General features: G+C 28.2%; 1 protein-coding gene across 3 annotated transcripts in view; it reads left to right on the forward strand.

The window, feature by feature from the left end:
* The first annotated feature begins 2,302 nt into the window (after window positions 1-2,302).
* Window positions 2,303-18,760, forward strand: part of LOC107444057 (putative sodium-dependent multivitamin transporter) — a 32,775-nt gene continuing 16,317 nt past the window's right edge. For 2 of the 3 annotated variants that reach the window (XR_001584073.3, XM_016058116.3), the window contains exons 1-6: window positions 2,303-2,634; window positions 6,823-7,174; window positions 8,828-8,893; window positions 11,966-12,085; window positions 15,575-15,729; window positions 17,157-17,297. Coding sequence is in view for 2 of the 3 variants with exons in the window: in XM_016058116.3 (XP_015913602.1) it covers window positions 6,833-7,174; window positions 8,828-8,893; window positions 11,966-12,085; window positions 15,575-15,729; window positions 17,157-17,297 (824 nt within the window). In the remaining variant the exon portion in view is untranslated. The remainder of the gene's footprint in view (window positions 2,635-6,822; window positions 7,175-8,827; window positions 8,894-11,965; window positions 12,086-15,574; window positions 15,730-17,156; window positions 17,298-18,760) is intronic. The other variant, XM_016058117.4, reaches the window with a different exon arrangement.

Here is an 18,760-nt window from a genome sequence, read left to right on the forward strand (position 1 = left end):
GAATGACGCGATATTTCATTAATGCTTTACTTAAAAAAGGTTACCTATGTGCTGTACGGGATTGTATCAAAGAAATTTTACAAAATTTTAGCACTAAATTTTTAAAGGAATGAAATACGAATGTTGGAGTGATGAAAAAAATATATCAGTTTTATAAATATGCATAGAGCGCTTTTAGCGACCAGCTTAGTCATCTTTCAAAATTATCATGTACAACGTATATAAACTATAACAGTAACCAAAGTGAATGCACAGTACAGCTGTATTCAAATAGCCTAATTATTTTATCTATCCCCCAATCTTAAAACTTCAGTCAATTTGAAGCAATATATTAACCAAATATTTTCACCGTCTAGCTGTTCCACGAGTAAAAGTATTTAGATTTTAATTTTAACCATTTTCAAGAAATTTCCGCAACATTTACAAGTGTTTTATGTATTAAACTTAAACAATAATTTAAAATATGTCTGGCAGTCGTTAAACACATAAACCACCCAAAGTATTAGTTCCTTATATTTCATCGTAGTAACAGCTGAAGTATTAAAATTAATTCCATCTCTGTTGTGAGATAAGGCAGAAAACATTCATTTTCTGTACTACTTCCTCAAGCACTTATTAAGACATAACTTGAGTATCGTATAATACATAGAGAGATGTTTTGGATGGAAAAAGAAAAGGTAAGCTTCGTTACAAATAATTAGTATGACAGTATAAGGCACCATAGCACCGTTTATGTCCAAAATTTCTAAAGTCATCTTAAAAAGGATCAAAAATAAAACCAAATTATAACTTCTCAACTAGTTTTTAGTCCTATAAAAATATGAAATTATTTTAAATAATTACTTAACGTATAACTAACACTTAAAAAATACCCCAGTTGGTACTGTATATCCAGTATATATATATATATATATNTATATATATATATAAGCAGCAAGTACAATGCTCAAAAAAAATTACCCTGAATAAGCTTTCATCTAATGATCGGATTTTCACGTTCTTGGACTGAATCTTAATAGCTCGAGGGGGTGACCTCAAATATGATAATTAATAAGTACAGGCGATATTTTAAGCTACGAAATCAGATATAAAAACTTACTTTCTTCTAATAAAAAGGCCATTTTTTCCAACTGATTCAGGTTTCTGATCGCCAAAATATAGGGGGTGGCTGCAATCTGGGAAATATTGTCCCATTGTTTGGTTGGGAGAGCGGTCCAAAGTTTTGTCCCTTAATTTTATTTTTTGCGTTTTTCGACGTACCTCGAGAACTGTTTAGGTACGTCGAAATACGTAAAATCATAAAATTTGTTTATCCAAAGACAATTTAAATGCAAAAAATAACTTTTAGTAAATATTTATTATTTCATATAATAATGATATGCAAATTCTTGCATTACTTTAAAGAATATAATTTTACATGGCAAAGTTTAATATTTACGCAAAATCGATCAAATAGTTTTTGAGAAATCGAATTTTAAATATCTTACTTCCTTGAAATTGAATTTCTCAGGAACTTTTCCACCGACTTTGCTCAAATTTTGCATTTTGCCATGCAAAATTATATTCTTTAAAATGATGCAAAAAATTGTGTACCTTATTTCTCGAAATTATTTCGACCATTATTAAGTAAAATAATAACGAGTTATGAATGTCAAAAAAGTATTGTTTTTTTTTTGCATAGAATAAATGAATTTTATAATTGTGTGCAAAAAGTGTTCAATTCGCTTAAAAATTTCTTGAGATATATTGAAATAAGCAAAAGGTAAATTTAAAATGTCCAAGATTGCGGCCCCTCCCTATATTTTGGTGGTCAGAAATACGAATCCGTCGAAAACAAAGTTTGTTTATTCAGACAAAGTATATTTTTGCCTCTGATTTCATAACTTAAATATTCTCATTTATTTTTTAGCACATAAAGATTTCTCCCCCTCGAACCATTAAGAATAAGTCCCAGAACGTGGAGATCAAAGGAGGTCAGAGGTGGTCATTCAAAATTTTTTTTTAGCACTGGTCATTGAAACGATAAAATAAGTTAAAAGCACATAAACACGCATTTCCATTTCAAAGAGAAAAATAAAACTTTTTTTAAAAATATTTCTTTTATAAATAATGTTTCCTTTTCTTCTTTAAAAACATATTAAATTTAAAATAAAATATAAACTATAGACAGATAGATGTACTATAAGGGCGTTATTTGAAAATATTTGCCTCTAATTTAAATACAATGAAAATCAAGGCCATAATCATTGCATATATAAACAATAGGATTGTTGTCAATTGTTGTTTTCTGCCATCTAGCAGCATGTTTTTGTTATTAAAAGAACAGCGAGAATCTTATCGCAATAATTTAGTAAAGCACAGAACTAGACAGAAAAAAATTTTTTTCTTCGTTATTCCTTTTTATACCGGACAGCGTGAACGTTGTCTTATCTAAATCTATAGTGGAAATAAAGATATACGTGTAGTAGGAAACTTTCTCTCATAAGATACTCTTCCAATATAAACAAATACGGAATATCATGGAAACAGCTATGCAAGGATGTAGAATTAGAACTAATTGAAATTTATTACCACTCTGTGTTGGTTATGTCGTAGTTAAGTTCTTTCATTCACTCTTTTAAATTTGAAGCAAAGGTATGTAGAAATTTTTTGTTAATTTTATTTAAAGTGTTGGTTAGTATATATATATATATATATGTATATATATATATATATGTATATATATATACATATATATTAATATTATATATATATTAATGCTAAGTAATAATAATAATAAGTATGCCTAATATGTAATAAAGGTTATTCTTTAATTTAAATCTTTACTGCAATCATTAGGTATAAAGGAATATTAAATGAGTTTGCCATTGCTTCCATCTTAAGCATTAACTTTTTCTCAAATTAAGATTCATAAATATTTACTCAAAATCGCTTCATAATAGACATTTTATGCTTAACTAAATTTTCCACAAACTTTAGTTATTGATGTTTCATGAGTAATAAAGTGCTAAGTCTCGTTCATAGTAATATTATAAAATTATTATGATTTCTAAATAAGTATATTGAAATAAAAGAATTTAGTAAAATATTTCCTAATGTCATTTCATGAAGAAACAAATAGACAAACTCTTTCAAAATTTGACAAAAAAAAAAATATTTAAAAAAAGGCTACCCAACTAATGTAATTAAATTCTATATAAAATCCTTGAGTTAATTGTATGTTATTAGTATTACTAAATTCACGGAAAACTTCTTTGGTGACTAAATCTATATTAATACCATCTGCAAATCCGATTCGGGCAATCCATGGCTAAAAATCTATGCAAACTGGGAAAATCGTATTTTTTGGGGGTAAATGTTAATATTTTTTTAAGTCATTAAAATTGTATATCAACCTTGTTTATAAAAGGTCAGTCATCCAGTATATATCCAGTTACCTTTTGCACATCCATTTTCGGGACGATTCAAGGTAACTAATAAATCAAACGCGGTTCAGTCTGCAGTAAGAAGGCGTCATAAAAAGATCCCTCTGATTTTCGCTTACTAGGGCTATATTAATGCAATATTAGAAAGCACTCCTTTTAGTGGTTATAATCGTGTGAGCTGATGACACAATTAGATTATATCTCATTATTATTTTGCTTTCCGATTATTTTTATAAATTTTTTTATCGATTTTTAAAATCATTTTATTGTAATTATATAGATGAATAGCTAAAAATTTGACATATCATTTTTACCCGCAAAGGATAAATTCCACTTAAAGCATCTAATGCTTTGAAAAAGAAATATAAAGCTACTGTAAGCATATATGCTTGCCTACATATACACATATACTTGTAATATCTATCTAAGCTTATATTATATGTATATTTAACTATATATTTATCAAAAGATTAATGCATGTATGCTTATACTCGCTGAGTTTTAAAAATAAATTCGTCTGGTTAGAGTATTCAACAACTGTTCTTTCAAAAAACTACTCTAAAGAAGATCTGCCATACTTGACGAAACTTGCTGTAAATTCATAGCAATGCGTAGTATAACTTAGATCTCAGAATTTTGAAACAAATTGACCAAAACTTATTATCAGTTGTATCTGGTTCTGAAGAGTTTTATTTTCCTATGAATAGATTCTTTTAAATTAGTCTTAAACCAAAAAGGTGCACATAAAAACATAATAGTGTAAAACAATAAAATAAAACTCTTCATGTGGTAATGAAGAGTAAAATTTCGTTTAAAATTTTTTAGCTGTTTAAAATTCCACTGGTCGAAATTGAGGAATAAAAAGTAACATTGAAAAAAGAAGCTAATAAATTGACGAAATAAACTCGAAATTCTTTTTTGAAAATAGCCTGCCATTTTTAAATATTTTACTGTTTTCTGCACCATTAAAGGATTTCGTTAATAAGGCACTTTTTACAATTAAGAAAAAGAATACGAAAAAGATAAATAATTGCAACTATCGTCGCAAGAATTTAAAAAGAACAATACCTATGTTATAAGCGATGGTGGAAAATCAATTATGAGTTACATTCATTTGAAACTTGTTTTTAAAAAGTACGTGTTTAAAAGCTAAACTCAGTCAAATTTTAGCATCATTTTCAGGAATACAGTAAAACCTAGTAATTGCTAAAATGGAATTATGAAATCTGTTTTAAGCAGACATGACGAATATCCGTCTTTTAACTTATTTTTTTATATATATTTTGTGTGTGATATTTTTGCAGGCAAAACGGAGCAATTTTATTTTTCTAAATAATGATTAATCTATAACTCAAAATACTGATATCAAAGCGTAAACAATAACCTGAACCTCGTACATGCTTCTGTAATTCATACTATTTAATTATCTGAGGAATTTGAATTTAATTTCCTTGTCTAGAAATAAAGTAAGATAAAATTAAACCTAATCATTGAAATGCATTTTTAAACTTTAAACTAGAATGTTACACCAAGAAAAACAACATTTTGTTTGATCAGTTTTATATTAGAGTAAAATTGTCGAAACTAATGAACTTACTAAACGTTAATAAACTTGAGTTAAGTCAATTTCTTTTATTTTTTAATATTTAAAATTTTTATTTTATTATTCGTCATCTTTTTTCGTTTTCAAAAAATGCGTGCTTTTAGATTACACATTTACATGTTTTGCCTGTAAATACATTTCGCAGTATTATACTTTTCAAATAATGTCAAAATTAAAGGGGTCGTTTTATTTTATTAGGAGAAATAGCGTCATTGAAATTAAGAATTTCAATGGATTTTTCTCAAAAGTGCCCTCTGAGAAATAAAACTCTGACTTTTAACTATTCATCAATCCCTTAGCAGTATTTAGTTAATTTTTCGAATCATTTCGCCACGAAATCACGTGTTTTGTAACGAAACGCGAACTCTCAAATATATGACGAATATGTTTCCTCAACTCAAAACTTTACCGTAGTGCATTTCTTTTATATCTAGAATGATAAAACTAGAATAAAAACTAGACATTCGAAGAAAATGTAACGGCATGTATATTGGGCAAAAAATTGGCTTGGTAACAAGAAGTTGATGGCTTTCTAATATCCGGGTTTCGGCAAGAGATTCTTATTTCTAGACAATTTAATTCGCTGTTCCATTTGTCCTTGTTATACATTATGCCACCTATATTGTGCCACAATAAATTGATTATTAGAAAAGTTTTAAGTACTGCGGACTTTTTTTTGGGGGGGGGGGGATAGGGCTAAATATTTCTTTAATTTTGAGGAAATTCGTTTCCTCCAAGAAGTGACGATAGTTATTTTGTTACTTTGACGAAATGTTTGCTTAGAGCATATGGTAGGAATCGAAGCCCGACTTAGCCTAGGTGGGGCCCGAGGCTAAAACTTCCTCTGCTTCACTTTTTAAGTAATGAAGAATCTAACTTTATGAAGGTATTTAAATTCTTCATCTCAGTATAACAAATAACAGGAAAATTGTCTAGAACCTAAGGGAGGCTGTAAAGTCCCCCCCCCCAATGGTCAGACGAAATATCATTCTGTCCTTCTTATTGATTTTCTGACAATTCTATGTCCATCATGCCAAATGCAGTTTTCTGATTGCTAACTTTCTCATCTAGGTTCGAAAAATTCATTCCCTTGCTGAAATTAGGGCGGAATTCAGCAGAAATTTCGCAATTACAATGGCTCAATTAAGCCAATCAGAAGCCTGTATTTTTGTAAGCATATCGCATTTTGCGAAATGTAAAAACACAGGCTTTTGGTTGGCCAAATTTGTCCATCATAGTTATAACATTTAAGCTGAATTCCGTCCTAGAAAGCCATGGATTTACGAAATATAGATTGTGTTCATACGATAGATTAGTGAAGAACTAACATAAAACTGACGGATTTTTACACTGTACAGATATTTTGTTTTAAAGAAAAGTTCATTAAAGAAGGAAATGTAAAATAAACTCTTTATTCGATTTGGTTGCCCCCTTAGGTGTGGGGGCTTGGGGCGACTGCCCTGTATGCCCCTGCCTTAGTCAGGCTCTGCTAGAAATCAGTTTCACCAAATACGAAGAAAGTTTCTTTTTATTTGAGTCCCCTTTTTTTACAGTGCATGAAGCTATAAAATTATGCAATGTGTATTTTTTTTGGGGTAATTTAATATTGTAGATTTCTTTCTTTTCATTTCTTTTTTTTAAATTTTGTGTGTTAAATATGACCAAAAGTCGTCAATTTGAATTAAAAAGAGCATAGTTTTCACCTTCGTAATAAACTTTTTTCTTTTTAAGAAACAAAATTTGAAGTAGGCATCTAAGCCACACTTAAGAATTAAAATCTTCTTTCATTTACAGATTCCTAATCATGTATCCTGAAAAGCTAACTCTCACCTTTGCAGACTACATTGTGATTGGGGCAGCGTTGGTCATATCTTCTATCATTGGTCTTTTATTTCAGTTCATCAATAATGGTAATACCAATAAAGAATACCTTCTAGCTGGAAGGAATATGCCAGTGTTTCCTGTCATATTATCTACAATGGCCACATTCATGTCTGCTACAACTCTGATGGGGATTCCTGTTGACACTTACTTATATGGAACAAACATGCTTTTTATGAACATCGGATTTATTCTTGGACCAATAATAGCCGCGTATGTTTTCCTGCCAGTTTACTTTGCCAGTGATATATCCACTGTTTATGAAGTAGGTTCTGTATTAATAAGGTTACGTTTATAATCTTAATTTTTTATAGTTTACTTCAAAAAAATTCAAGAACGTAAGTTCATGATTTTATGTCAGTTTACTTTGTTATTTACAATATCTAGTGTCAAGGCAATAGTTTCAGTAGCAATTTTTTCTTAACTACTTGTAAAAATTTCAAGTAGATTATTTCAATAAGAGAATTCAAGTTAGAATGATAGCATTTTTTTCATGTAATATCAAAACAAAAAAGTTCAGTTAAAGAATATGGAAACTTTTTTTTGTTCTCTTTATTTACTTTTTAACTATCGTTCTCGAATAAATAGAGAGAAGAACATGAATTTCAACCAGCAAGTCCTTTTATCTTATGAAATCTGCCATCTGTCTTATGAAAATTCAAAATTTTTAAGTGTTAGCTTTTAAAATGTGAAAAATGGGCATTTAAAATTCCTTATTGTGTAGTCAAAACAGTCATAAATGTACTTCAAATGATTGTAACTACTATTTGAAATACATACAAGTGAAGAATACTTTGTACAAAAAATATGTATTGTTTTGAAACTGGAAGATGTAAAAAAGTACACCTGAGGTAGAATATGAGGTTATGTTTTGCATCGAAAATAACCTCCTCTATTAATCTTAATTTCAATTTTAGCAGCACATTACAAAATCAACATCATATATTGTTCATCAATAATTTTAGTTAATACCACGTGAAAATGTTCATACCGCAATTATGTGGTTGAAGTGTAGAAAAAATAATATATACTATTTACCTCCAAACAGCCTTAAAAAAACAATTGCATACACCTTGATTATAATCCTTGAGAGGGTGAATTTTTAAGGTTGTTTTTGAAGTTAACTTCAAATAAACCTCAAATCAACCTTACCACCTAAAATCTCAAATAAATCTCAAAAACGCCTAAAATTATTGCAAGGGTTATTCGACCAGATTATAGTGCAAGGTATGAAACTTTATCAAAACATTATACGAAAATGTGGTTTTGTGAAATTGTGGTAAATTGAATAATGGTAAATGTGTTATGGTAAATTGAATAGTGTTTCTGTACATATTTCCAGTTTGGGAATAAAAATAATCTAACTGTTAATTTAAAACTATATCTTATGCATGCAAAGATTCAAAGGGATCAACAGCTTTTTCTGTGATTGAAGCGGGCAAAGCTTAAATTGTAAGCCATCCAATTTTGTGCTTTGCCCAATTGAGAAATAATAGAAATGAACGGAGAAAACTGATTATTTTTTGCCAAAAAACTGTATGATTTTTCTTCATTTACAATAATTAACAAACAAAAATCATCAGTTTTTTTTTAAAAAAAATTTACAATATAACGATGTGTAATATACGCAATGAAAATGTATAATATACACAAAATTTTACTTTTTCGAGCTAAAACTTTGTTCTTTACACTGTGAAAAATTATGGTATCTATTTTATACCAAAGTACTTCAGTGAAACGCCATTCATAACTTCAAATAACATTCGATATTTTCAATACTGTGATTTATATCTGATATTTACCAAATATTAACACAATTTTGTGAAAAAAATTTCATTCCCAACAAGTAATTTTTCTCTAACATAATTTGTGTTATGTTTTGTCATTTCGTTTTTTTTTCATTTCAATCCTATTTCAGTACTTGGAGAAGAGATTTGGGAAAGTATTAAGAAGAATATTATCAGCAGCTTTCATGGTAGTAAACGTAAGAACGTCTTTTTGTAGTTATAAGAACTAAAAATGTTTCTCTGACTGACCAAATTGCTCATAAAGTTCAATTAAAATTTTAATTGATTTTTGGAAATTGTACATTTATTGTGGTTTTTAGAGATAAGCTATGTAATTTAGAACTCCACACAGAAAACAGCTTCTTCTATAACTGTGAGCATTTTATGTCTAATGGAGTGGTTGCAGAATATGAATAAAAAATTATGAGAATATGAATCAATTCCAAAATTTAAACTTAAAAACAGTAGGAAAAGAAAATTGTATCTTTTTTATGAATTATTGCACCTTTATGTGGCAGAATGAAGCTTATTATCAAGATTAAAATAATTTTTCTTACGCATAGCCCCATTAATGGTAGCTGGGTGATTCTCACGAAATATGACAATTTACAGTTTCTTGCTCCAAGATCTAATACTATACTACTAAAAGAACTTTTTTTAAAATTTTAATAAATAGCATTGCTGTTAGCATTTTAAAATGACTTTGTACTAGCATCGACTGTTTTGTATATTGATAAAATTTAATTGAATTTTAAAATGTCATGTTTCTGGTATGTTATTAACAATATTTCCAATAATAATTAGCTTCCAAACTTCACATGAATTTTTTAATATCTAATTTTTTTTGTCTCAACCGTTGTAAGCATTTCTAGAATATACGCAGATGGTATTATTTACAAAAACTGCGTTTAAACTAATTTTTTCTGTCCATAATTTGTTTGTCACATGAAAATCTGTCACTTTCCTGGCTACTTTTATTTATTGATTTATAACCGAAGTAGATAGCGCCAACAATCAATATCTTATGTTAATAGATTGATTAGATGTTTCCTATCTGAACATGTCTTGTCGAATGAATAAAGAACCAACTTTCTGATTCAAAATCTATTTCAAAAATTTTTTCAAGGTGAGTAGGTATTTATGTTGTCATTTTCCTGTCTTCTTGAAATCATTAATAACATAAACTACATAGATTTATCTCAGTTATGTCAAGAAATCGTGTTGTATTCTGCGGAATGTAGGCCAAAATGTGTTAGGCCAAAATGTTAAATTAAAGTAAAGTTAAATGCTATAAAATAGCAAATTTGTCATTATCTTGGCTGTCATTTTCCTGGCTTATAAATGCCAGGACATTCAAGTGTTACCAGAATTTTTTTTAAACAGTATACTGTAAAGAGGGAAAGCAAATATTAGCCTAATACCAAGTTTATGTATGATTGTAATATGCTTGAATGTAATCAAAGGTATTTTTTTATTTAATGATTGATTATTGTACACATTTTTATTCTATACATATCAGCAACAAAAACATTTTTGATTCTCTTTACAGTGGATAAAAAGAATTAACATAAGCAATTTATGGTCCATCTAACATAAAGGCTTAAGTTGAGTTCTTACTATTAGCTTAAAATGACTGTTTTTGAAACTTCTAGGCTAATATGTCATTTTCCTGTCATTCAAGATTTGGTGAATTTCTATTTTATTATTTTTTTTCTTGAGAAAATGTCAATAAACTACACTGATAAGATATTAATACATGTAACTAAATAAGTATACACAAAAATTAGATTATTTTGAAGACTTTAAATTTGAAGAAATGTTTTGGTCCGAATCGCCATGTTTCCAAAGAATCACCCACCCTACGATATCAGATATTACAGAATTATATTTTGCTCGATTGTTACTAAATACATGTGATTGGCGAGGGCACAACGTGTATTTCCATGCCCATTGACTTACTAGACAATTAAATAATTTGTCAGTTATTCTAACTCACTAGATGGCGCTAATATTTCCCATTTCCTCAAATAATGTCTGGTTTGACGTGATGGATAAGTAATTAAATAGTGTAAGCTTGTGACAAAGGAGGAGCGAAAAACACGGTTCATCACATATTTGGCTATAATTGAATAATTTGAATAATTTTATAAAATTTCATTTAACAATTTATTATATAATAAAAACAGACTGAATAATTTTATATAATTCATTTTTATTAATATGTTTTTTAATCTTACGTTAATTAAAAAGAAGAGATAAAAATGCTATTTACTTCCTGCGATATTGTCTTGTGCTCATTTTGGTTTCATATTGTTTCGATATATTCCTTAAAACACGCCAATAAAATTTTTATCACCAAAGTACATTGTTAAAGTTTAAAAATAAAATTTGAAATTTCATCAGCATGAACGTAATTTATGAATTGTTGTATATTAATTTAATATAGTGGGAGATAAGGTTTATAAGTAATCGGTAAGACGAAGCGTGAAAGGAAACACAATTTGACGAAATTTACGGACCTTACATCTGACTTACTAGGTGGCAGTACTTTGACTATTTTCAGTACTACTGCAGTTGAAAAAAACTGATGCTTCTGTTCATCATAGAACTACGCTTAATTGGCAAAACTGTCGATACCAAAATGATTGAGGTTCTTTAATCAATAATTTTATTAACTGAAAAAATTTTTTGGAGTAAAATGCTCAAGCGACCATCCACAAACTAACCTAGTGATTCGTATTTCTCATAATGCAAAATTTCAGATCTGAAAGTAAACACGTTTCTTCTTTCTATAAAAGTAGAAAATTTGATCTATCACCACAAACGGACATTTTAATGATACCATAATATTAAAATACCTAAATGCAAATTTATTTATTTTGATTCGTATTGGTGAAATTAGTTAAAAGTGGTGAAGAGTATTTTTAAAAGCACTGATGTGCTGATAATACAATGAAAAATTAGATATTAGGAAATTATAATACAATTAAAGAAGTTTAATTTATTTAAATACTGAGTTTCTGTTCATACAGAACAATAAAGAACATAATTAGAAGTATTTTAGCAAATAACAAAATTAATTTTTTAAAAGGCGTCATGTCATGTCATTAGTTGCCATCGGATTGTCCTAACGTATTTGCTTGCAAGATTACAATTTAAAAATGATCTCTAATAATTTAAACTGATAACTTATGAAATTTACATATTAATAAATATTAATTTTGAGTTATATTATTTTGCAAACGTATTTAATTATTATATTTAAACAGATTTTATTCAATTCTGCCACCCTATACGCACCAGCTTTAGCTTTGAACGCTGTTACGGACATTTCTCTATGGGTGTCTATTATTACTATTGGAGTAGTCTGCACTTTTTACTGCACTTTGGTAAGAAATTTTTTTATTTGCTTTTAAAAGTAACTTTATTTTTGTTCAAATAAAAAAAAGTTTGCTCACATTTATAATGTACTTTGAAGAAAAAAACTTATTTTTTTAACCTGTACATGTTTGACTTTCAAAATATAGTTTACTTATAAATATTTCGAGTTAAGAACATTATTGAGTGTTTAAAATATCATGCTTCTAATTTTATTAGCTATTTGAGATTTTTGAACACTGGGGGTTATTTAGAGCAGGGGTTCCCGAAGCGATTAAGGGGATTATTTAAAGCAGGGTTATGTGGAACCCTAGAGTTCCGTAGAAGAGTTACAGGGGCTTAGAGATTTTTTTTACCAGATACGATTTTCGAAACCTGCAATTAAATATATATTTGATTAATTACCCATTATTTATTTAAAATTTAGTTATTTTTATGAAATTATGTATTTAATATGTTTGTAAGGAAAGTAAACCAAAATTAAAAAAATTTCTAATAACAATAATGGATAATGAATGAGCAATGAAAAGAATAAGTTTATGAAAAATTGCATTAATATTTTGAAAAGAAAAAAAACTAATCAAATTCAGCAATGAAGAAATATCTCTCTCTAATAACCATTCTCAACGTTTATTTCGGTCATTTTATGTCTTAATTTCAGTGACAACTAAGTTTCAGTAGGGGAGTGTCGGGTACCCCCGCCCACTGTCAATTTCATATGTATAGAATATTTTTTCAAGTCAATGGGCCATCGGACATTAATTGTTTTATTAAAAAAAGATTATTTTCAAAGTTTCAAGTTTTTATGCAGCTGGTAACATGGTAAACAATAGTTTTGAAAATATGTTGAATACAGTAGTCAAATTTTTTAAATTTCTATTTTTTTAAGTTAAACTATTCTTTTTTTGATTTATTCTTTTTGCATTATTTAATTAGATGATAAAACAATAGAAACATACAAAAATATTGATTATTACTCAATATTATTCAGAAATATAAGCACAACTCCTTAAGTGGGCGGGGCTACCCGACTCTCCCCTACATGTATATTCAGTTTATACGTACACTAAAATTCAAATTAAATGACTATATGCAGCTCCAGACCTGTAAATATAACTGTCTTACATAATAGATAAAACGATACCATGAAAAATTTCAATTTATATTTCTTCATTAAATATTTTCAAAATAATTAATAAAACTTCAGTCATTAAATAATTTTATTTGTAAATTTAAGTCATGGGGTTTCGCCAAAAGATGATAAATGTAAAAAAAAAAAAAATAATGATTGTATTATTTTATTTTTCCAATGATATATTTCGGATATGTTCACAGAATAAGTCCCCATAAATCATGACTATAATATTTACAGTTTTTAAAAGTATTTTTTACGATTCCCTGTAAAGTATTCATTAGAAAGATAACTCAAGGATCAAGTTATGTTTTATATAACACACACGTTGTGCAAAATGTTGAATTACGATTACATTGGCGAAAATCATTTAAAGGAAGTTTGATAAACCTCTGGAAAACTTGCCATAGACAAGCCCCTAGTAATCTATGGTAACTTACGTCAACTATAGAAATTAATATGGTCAGATACCTTAAGCCCATGGTAACCATAGAAATTTGCAAGGCATTTATATGGTAAGACATGATACGCCTATGATTACCATAGAAATTTGCATAGTATTCATATGGCAAGACACCATAAGCCTATTATAACCATAGAAACTACTATAGTATTATATGGAGGTACACAGCAGCCTCATTGGAGGATTAATAGGAAGTACCATAGGCACATGGCAAATTAACGGAAACACACTACACGCATGCTTCATTTATACGGGAGAGTGGACCATGGTTCGGAAAGAAGCAGGCGTGTTTTACTGCTTCTCTGACGAACCAGATCAATTTTGCGTTAATTAAACCAATCCATCAAAAACAATAGTACTTTTCAATAATGTTCGCCAATCTTATTGAAATTTATAGTTATTTAAAATTATGTTTGATAATTTCAATGAAAAAACAGCCTTTCAACTTCAAAAATTTCAATGGCAGACAAATTGACAACAAGCCCTGAGCGTGACACTGATACCTCGACGAATTCGGTCAAAGAGACTTTAAAGTTTTTTATTTATTTATTTATTTATGTTATTTAACTTTTGGGGTTAGTTATTTTATTTTTTTTCCTTCGAATTTCTGACTTAATCAATTTTTGAACTTGTTGAAATTAATCAATATCCTACTGGTTTCAGCAATGTTTTAGTAAATTTTTGAGCTTAGTCTATTTTATGAACAACTTGATAATCTAGAAAAAAATTAGCTCTCACGGCTACAATAACGTTGTGTGAATTTCGTTAACATCAAATGTTAGATTCTGTGCCTTTCAGGGATATTGTATTTGATCTCTGATGCTTTGATTGATTTTGGATTAATGAACCCATAAATCTGTAAATCCATTCCATTTTATTCTTCTTTCGTTACTCATAATACCTTTATTGTTTTCGAATTAATTTTTTCGATTTAAATTAACCTGTTATTGTCCGGTAAGGGTTCTTCGCTTTCTTACATAATTATTGTCTTTTTTCATATTTTTATTAACCTAATCTCTCACCTTAATTTCTCTTTTTATAATTATTCTTGTAGCATAACCATTCTTGTGAAAAGTACCCAAAGCTCACTGCAATTCAATGACCCGTGTTTATTATTGTCTAAGTATAAATTTATCTATGTAAAATAGTATGATTAACTTCTATATGGCTGTGAAGAAATGTTACCATAGGCTTTGAAAACCTTAATCAAAAGTTACAGCACGCCGTAATTTTATGGTAAAAATTTGCTATAAAAATTCCATAGGATATCCCAGGGCGTTTTTACATATAGTAAAATTTTTTCCAAACACTTTTCTCATACACGTATAGCAAATATTTGCCATACGTTTATGTCAAACATTTGTCATAAGATTATGGCCAAATTTTACCATTCGCTGATGGCAATAGTGTATGGCAAAACTTTTCCATAGTCAAAACCCATAGGAATATACTATAGTATTTTTTATGGAAAACCTAATGCAAATTTTCTTAGGGGAAAAAATGGAGAAAAAGAAATCTTTCAAAGCTCTTATTTTTAGTATTTAGTCAGACCGCTTTGAGTTCTGTAACTGTAGTTGAACGATACGCAGATATTTATAATTATATTATTATTACAAATATTATTATTACCATTAATATTATTACTATTATTATAATTATTATTACCGTTGAAATTATTACTATTATTAATACTATTATTATTATCCTTTTTATTAAAAAAAACACCAATGACAGAAAAAACATCAATTTCTTCTTCATTAAATTTATGAGTTAAATAATTTGCAAAACTCAACACTTAAATAGTAAGCAGAATTGAAAATTTTTTCAGCAGAATTTTAAGCAGAATTTTTTTAGTAGTTATTAGCTTAGCAATAAACCATATTGAAATTAAATTTTTTTAACTAGGGTGGTATGAAAGCTGTGTTGTGGACGGATTCGTTTCAAGCTGTTCTTATGTTCATTTGTTTGTTCGCAATAATTATAAAAGGAACTATTGATCTTGATGGTCTTGAAAATGTTTTTAAAGAAGCATACGACGGAGGCCGAATTCTTTTACCGAAGTAAGTCTATGAAGCATATTATTTTCTTGTTGCAAGGAAGTTCAATTCTGAGAAAAATATGTCTAACCAACTTCAAAAAATTTAATTTCATATGGCAAAGTACAAAATCTGAACGAAATCAGCGGAATAGTTCCTGAGAAATTTACTTTCAAAAATGTGGTAATTTTAAACTTTGATTTCTTAGGAATTATTCGTACTCTGTCATCTAAAATTAGACTCTTTAAAATGATGTAAACAAAATTATACGTTACATTTCAAATTTTTTTCGAATATTTTTCATTAAATAACATACTAAAAAATAATAAATACTTACTGAAAGTAATTTTTTGCGTGAACTTTTTTTGGATAAACAATTTTTATAAATATTTGCAATTTTTTTTTAAATAGCTTAAAGAACTCTTCAGACTTGATAAAATATGCAGGAAATAAAATTAACATTAAGGGTTTCAAACTTGGGATCACTCTCCTGAATAAACTTAGGGACAATATTTCCCAGATTGAGGCAATCTTCTATATTTTGTGGGTCAAAAACCCGAATCCGTCAAAGGTAAGTTTATTCAGTGAAATGGTATGTTCATTCAGAGAAAGTATGTTTTTGTATATAATTTCGTAACTTAAAATATCGTCTGCCCTAATTATTTATCATATTTGGATTCCCCCCTTTGAACCGTTAAGATTAAGGCACAGAGCATGAAGATCCGGTCATTAGATAAAAAGTTATTCAGGATGGCCCGTTTATTTATTTATTATTATTTTTTTGAACTGTACATTAACCATAAGTTGATTTTTTTAGGTACTACTGATTAGTATGTATTCACAGAAATGTATACTTTTGTGGTTCAATTAGATTTTTTCGGTCAAACTCAAAGATTCTTAAGTATTATTTTTAAGATTTTGAATTACATTTGACCTTCACCACAATGGTTCACTGAAAATATGTATATCTTAATAATTACCTTGAAAACAGTGTAAAATAAATAATGGTGAGTGCCGTGGTTCATTAATTTCCCAGAAAGTATTCTTTTCAAAATTCTAGGGAATCTTCTAGATGACCCCCAAAATCATAAGAAATTTTTTTTTCGAAATAATATTAATAAAAAAACACGTATCTAATACTTTTACATCAAGAACATATCCTGGAAATGTCATCAAAATCAAAAACGTTAAGTGCTCAATTCTATGTGCTTAAATTAACTAACTCTAAGAAAAACCATTAGATATTTAAAATTTATTTTACAAATCATGCACGAACATGATTAAACAATCATTTTCTAAAATGTATTCTTAAAAAACTAGAAAATGTAAAAAAAAAAAAAAAATTTAAAAGTTTGCTTTAAACAATAACTTAGGCATCAACTTTAAACTTTATGTTCAGAAAGAAATTGTGGAATAAAATTACTTATAATAATACCTGTTCACTTAAACAGGTTTTCGATGGACATGGCATCTCAGTACACTATGATAAACATTTTTCTGCTTGGAATGATAGTCACAATATCGTCATATGGAGGAAGTCAAGTACAAGTTCAAAGAATGCTCACTTTGAAGTCTTTAAGTGAATCACGAAAGTAAGATTACAATTTTTTTTTACGTTTTTTTATCAAAAATTCTGAAATATATTTTCTAAAAAATGAGAACACTACTTTTTTTTATAAAGAAAAAGAGGTAGCTCAAAACCTGAAATCCAAAATTAAAACTTCCAACCTGTTTTTATCTATTTTAGCACCTACTTACTCCTCTAACATTGCTATCGCTATCGAAACAAATTGTTTCCTACACATTATTTCATATTGAATTAGTTCCTAATCCGGTACAATAAGGATTAATAATTGAAAAGCTGCAAATGTTTCAATGTAAAAAAAAAAGTGCTTCTGTTGACATGCTTTATGTACATTTTTTGGATAACTATCTAGTGATTATCCCAACAAATTAAACATTTTTTGCTAATTTAATGTTCTATATTGAATGAAATCAAATCAAACACGAGACAATTAGATTAAATCTGCTGAAGTTATAAAATTTTTAGGTACACAAAGCATAGTTTTGTACTTGCAACTGTTTACGCTTGGTAAAAAGTTATATAGACAAGAGTGACTTATAGTTTCTCATGTATTGCGTTTTCCTAAATTGAATTTGACCTAAAGTGAATCAATAGCACTAATTTTTCCAAAGCTGCAATGGTTTTACTGTAGAGAAAGTAGGGGAGAGTGGGGTCAATTGTAACATTTTTTACTTAACTATTTTTAACTAACAAAAAATCCAATATATTATTAGTATTAATTGACAGACGAGTTAAGTAGACTATCCTCTACTAGAAAAAAAAATAAATACCTGATTTTAAATATTATTATATTAGTTATTAACAATTTTTGACAGTCGTGCAGTTGTTACAATTGTCCCCACTTACGGGGTCAATTGTAACAGTTCATAAATTCAACTAAAACATAGTTAATTATACATAATATCATAGTTGTGATATATTTTTTATTGATCAAAATAGTAGTGATATTTTCGGAGTAAAAATAATAATGAGCAGAAACCTAAAGGGTTAAACTTTTAACTTTAAGGGGTTAAAATTTTTAATTTATGCTGTGAAAGGTGACAAATAAAATAATGCGCATGCAACATAATATAAATGATATAGGAAACTATTGGTGGTTTTTAAAGAGTTAAGTAATGGTTTGTAAACATAAGATTATTTATTTTCAGCTGTTACAATCGTCCCTTTACTTATTGTTACAATTGTCCCCAAGACGCCATTTCAGGTTCATTTGTTAAAAACAATGCTAGTTAATTAGCAAAACTAATCTTTTTTTTATTGAAATGTTAATTAAAGTGTCCACTTACATATTCGGTTACTAATTTTTATTTGTTTAAACAAAATTACTTTGTTACAATATAATATTCTAATACCAAAAAAAGTACTTGCGTGGCGTGAAAATATCTTTTGTGATGCAACTCTTTCAAAAGTACATAAAAATGGTTGCCATCAGGGGTGTACATGTAGATTTATTAAATACACTTTGTGCAC

This window comes from Parasteatoda tepidariorum, chromosome 3, assembly GCF_043381705.1.
Source record: "Parasteatoda tepidariorum isolate YZ-2023 chromosome 3, CAS_Ptep_4.0, whole genome shotgun sequence".
Lineage (NCBI taxonomy): Eukaryota > Metazoa > Arthropoda > Arachnida > Araneae > Theridiidae > Parasteatoda > Parasteatoda tepidariorum.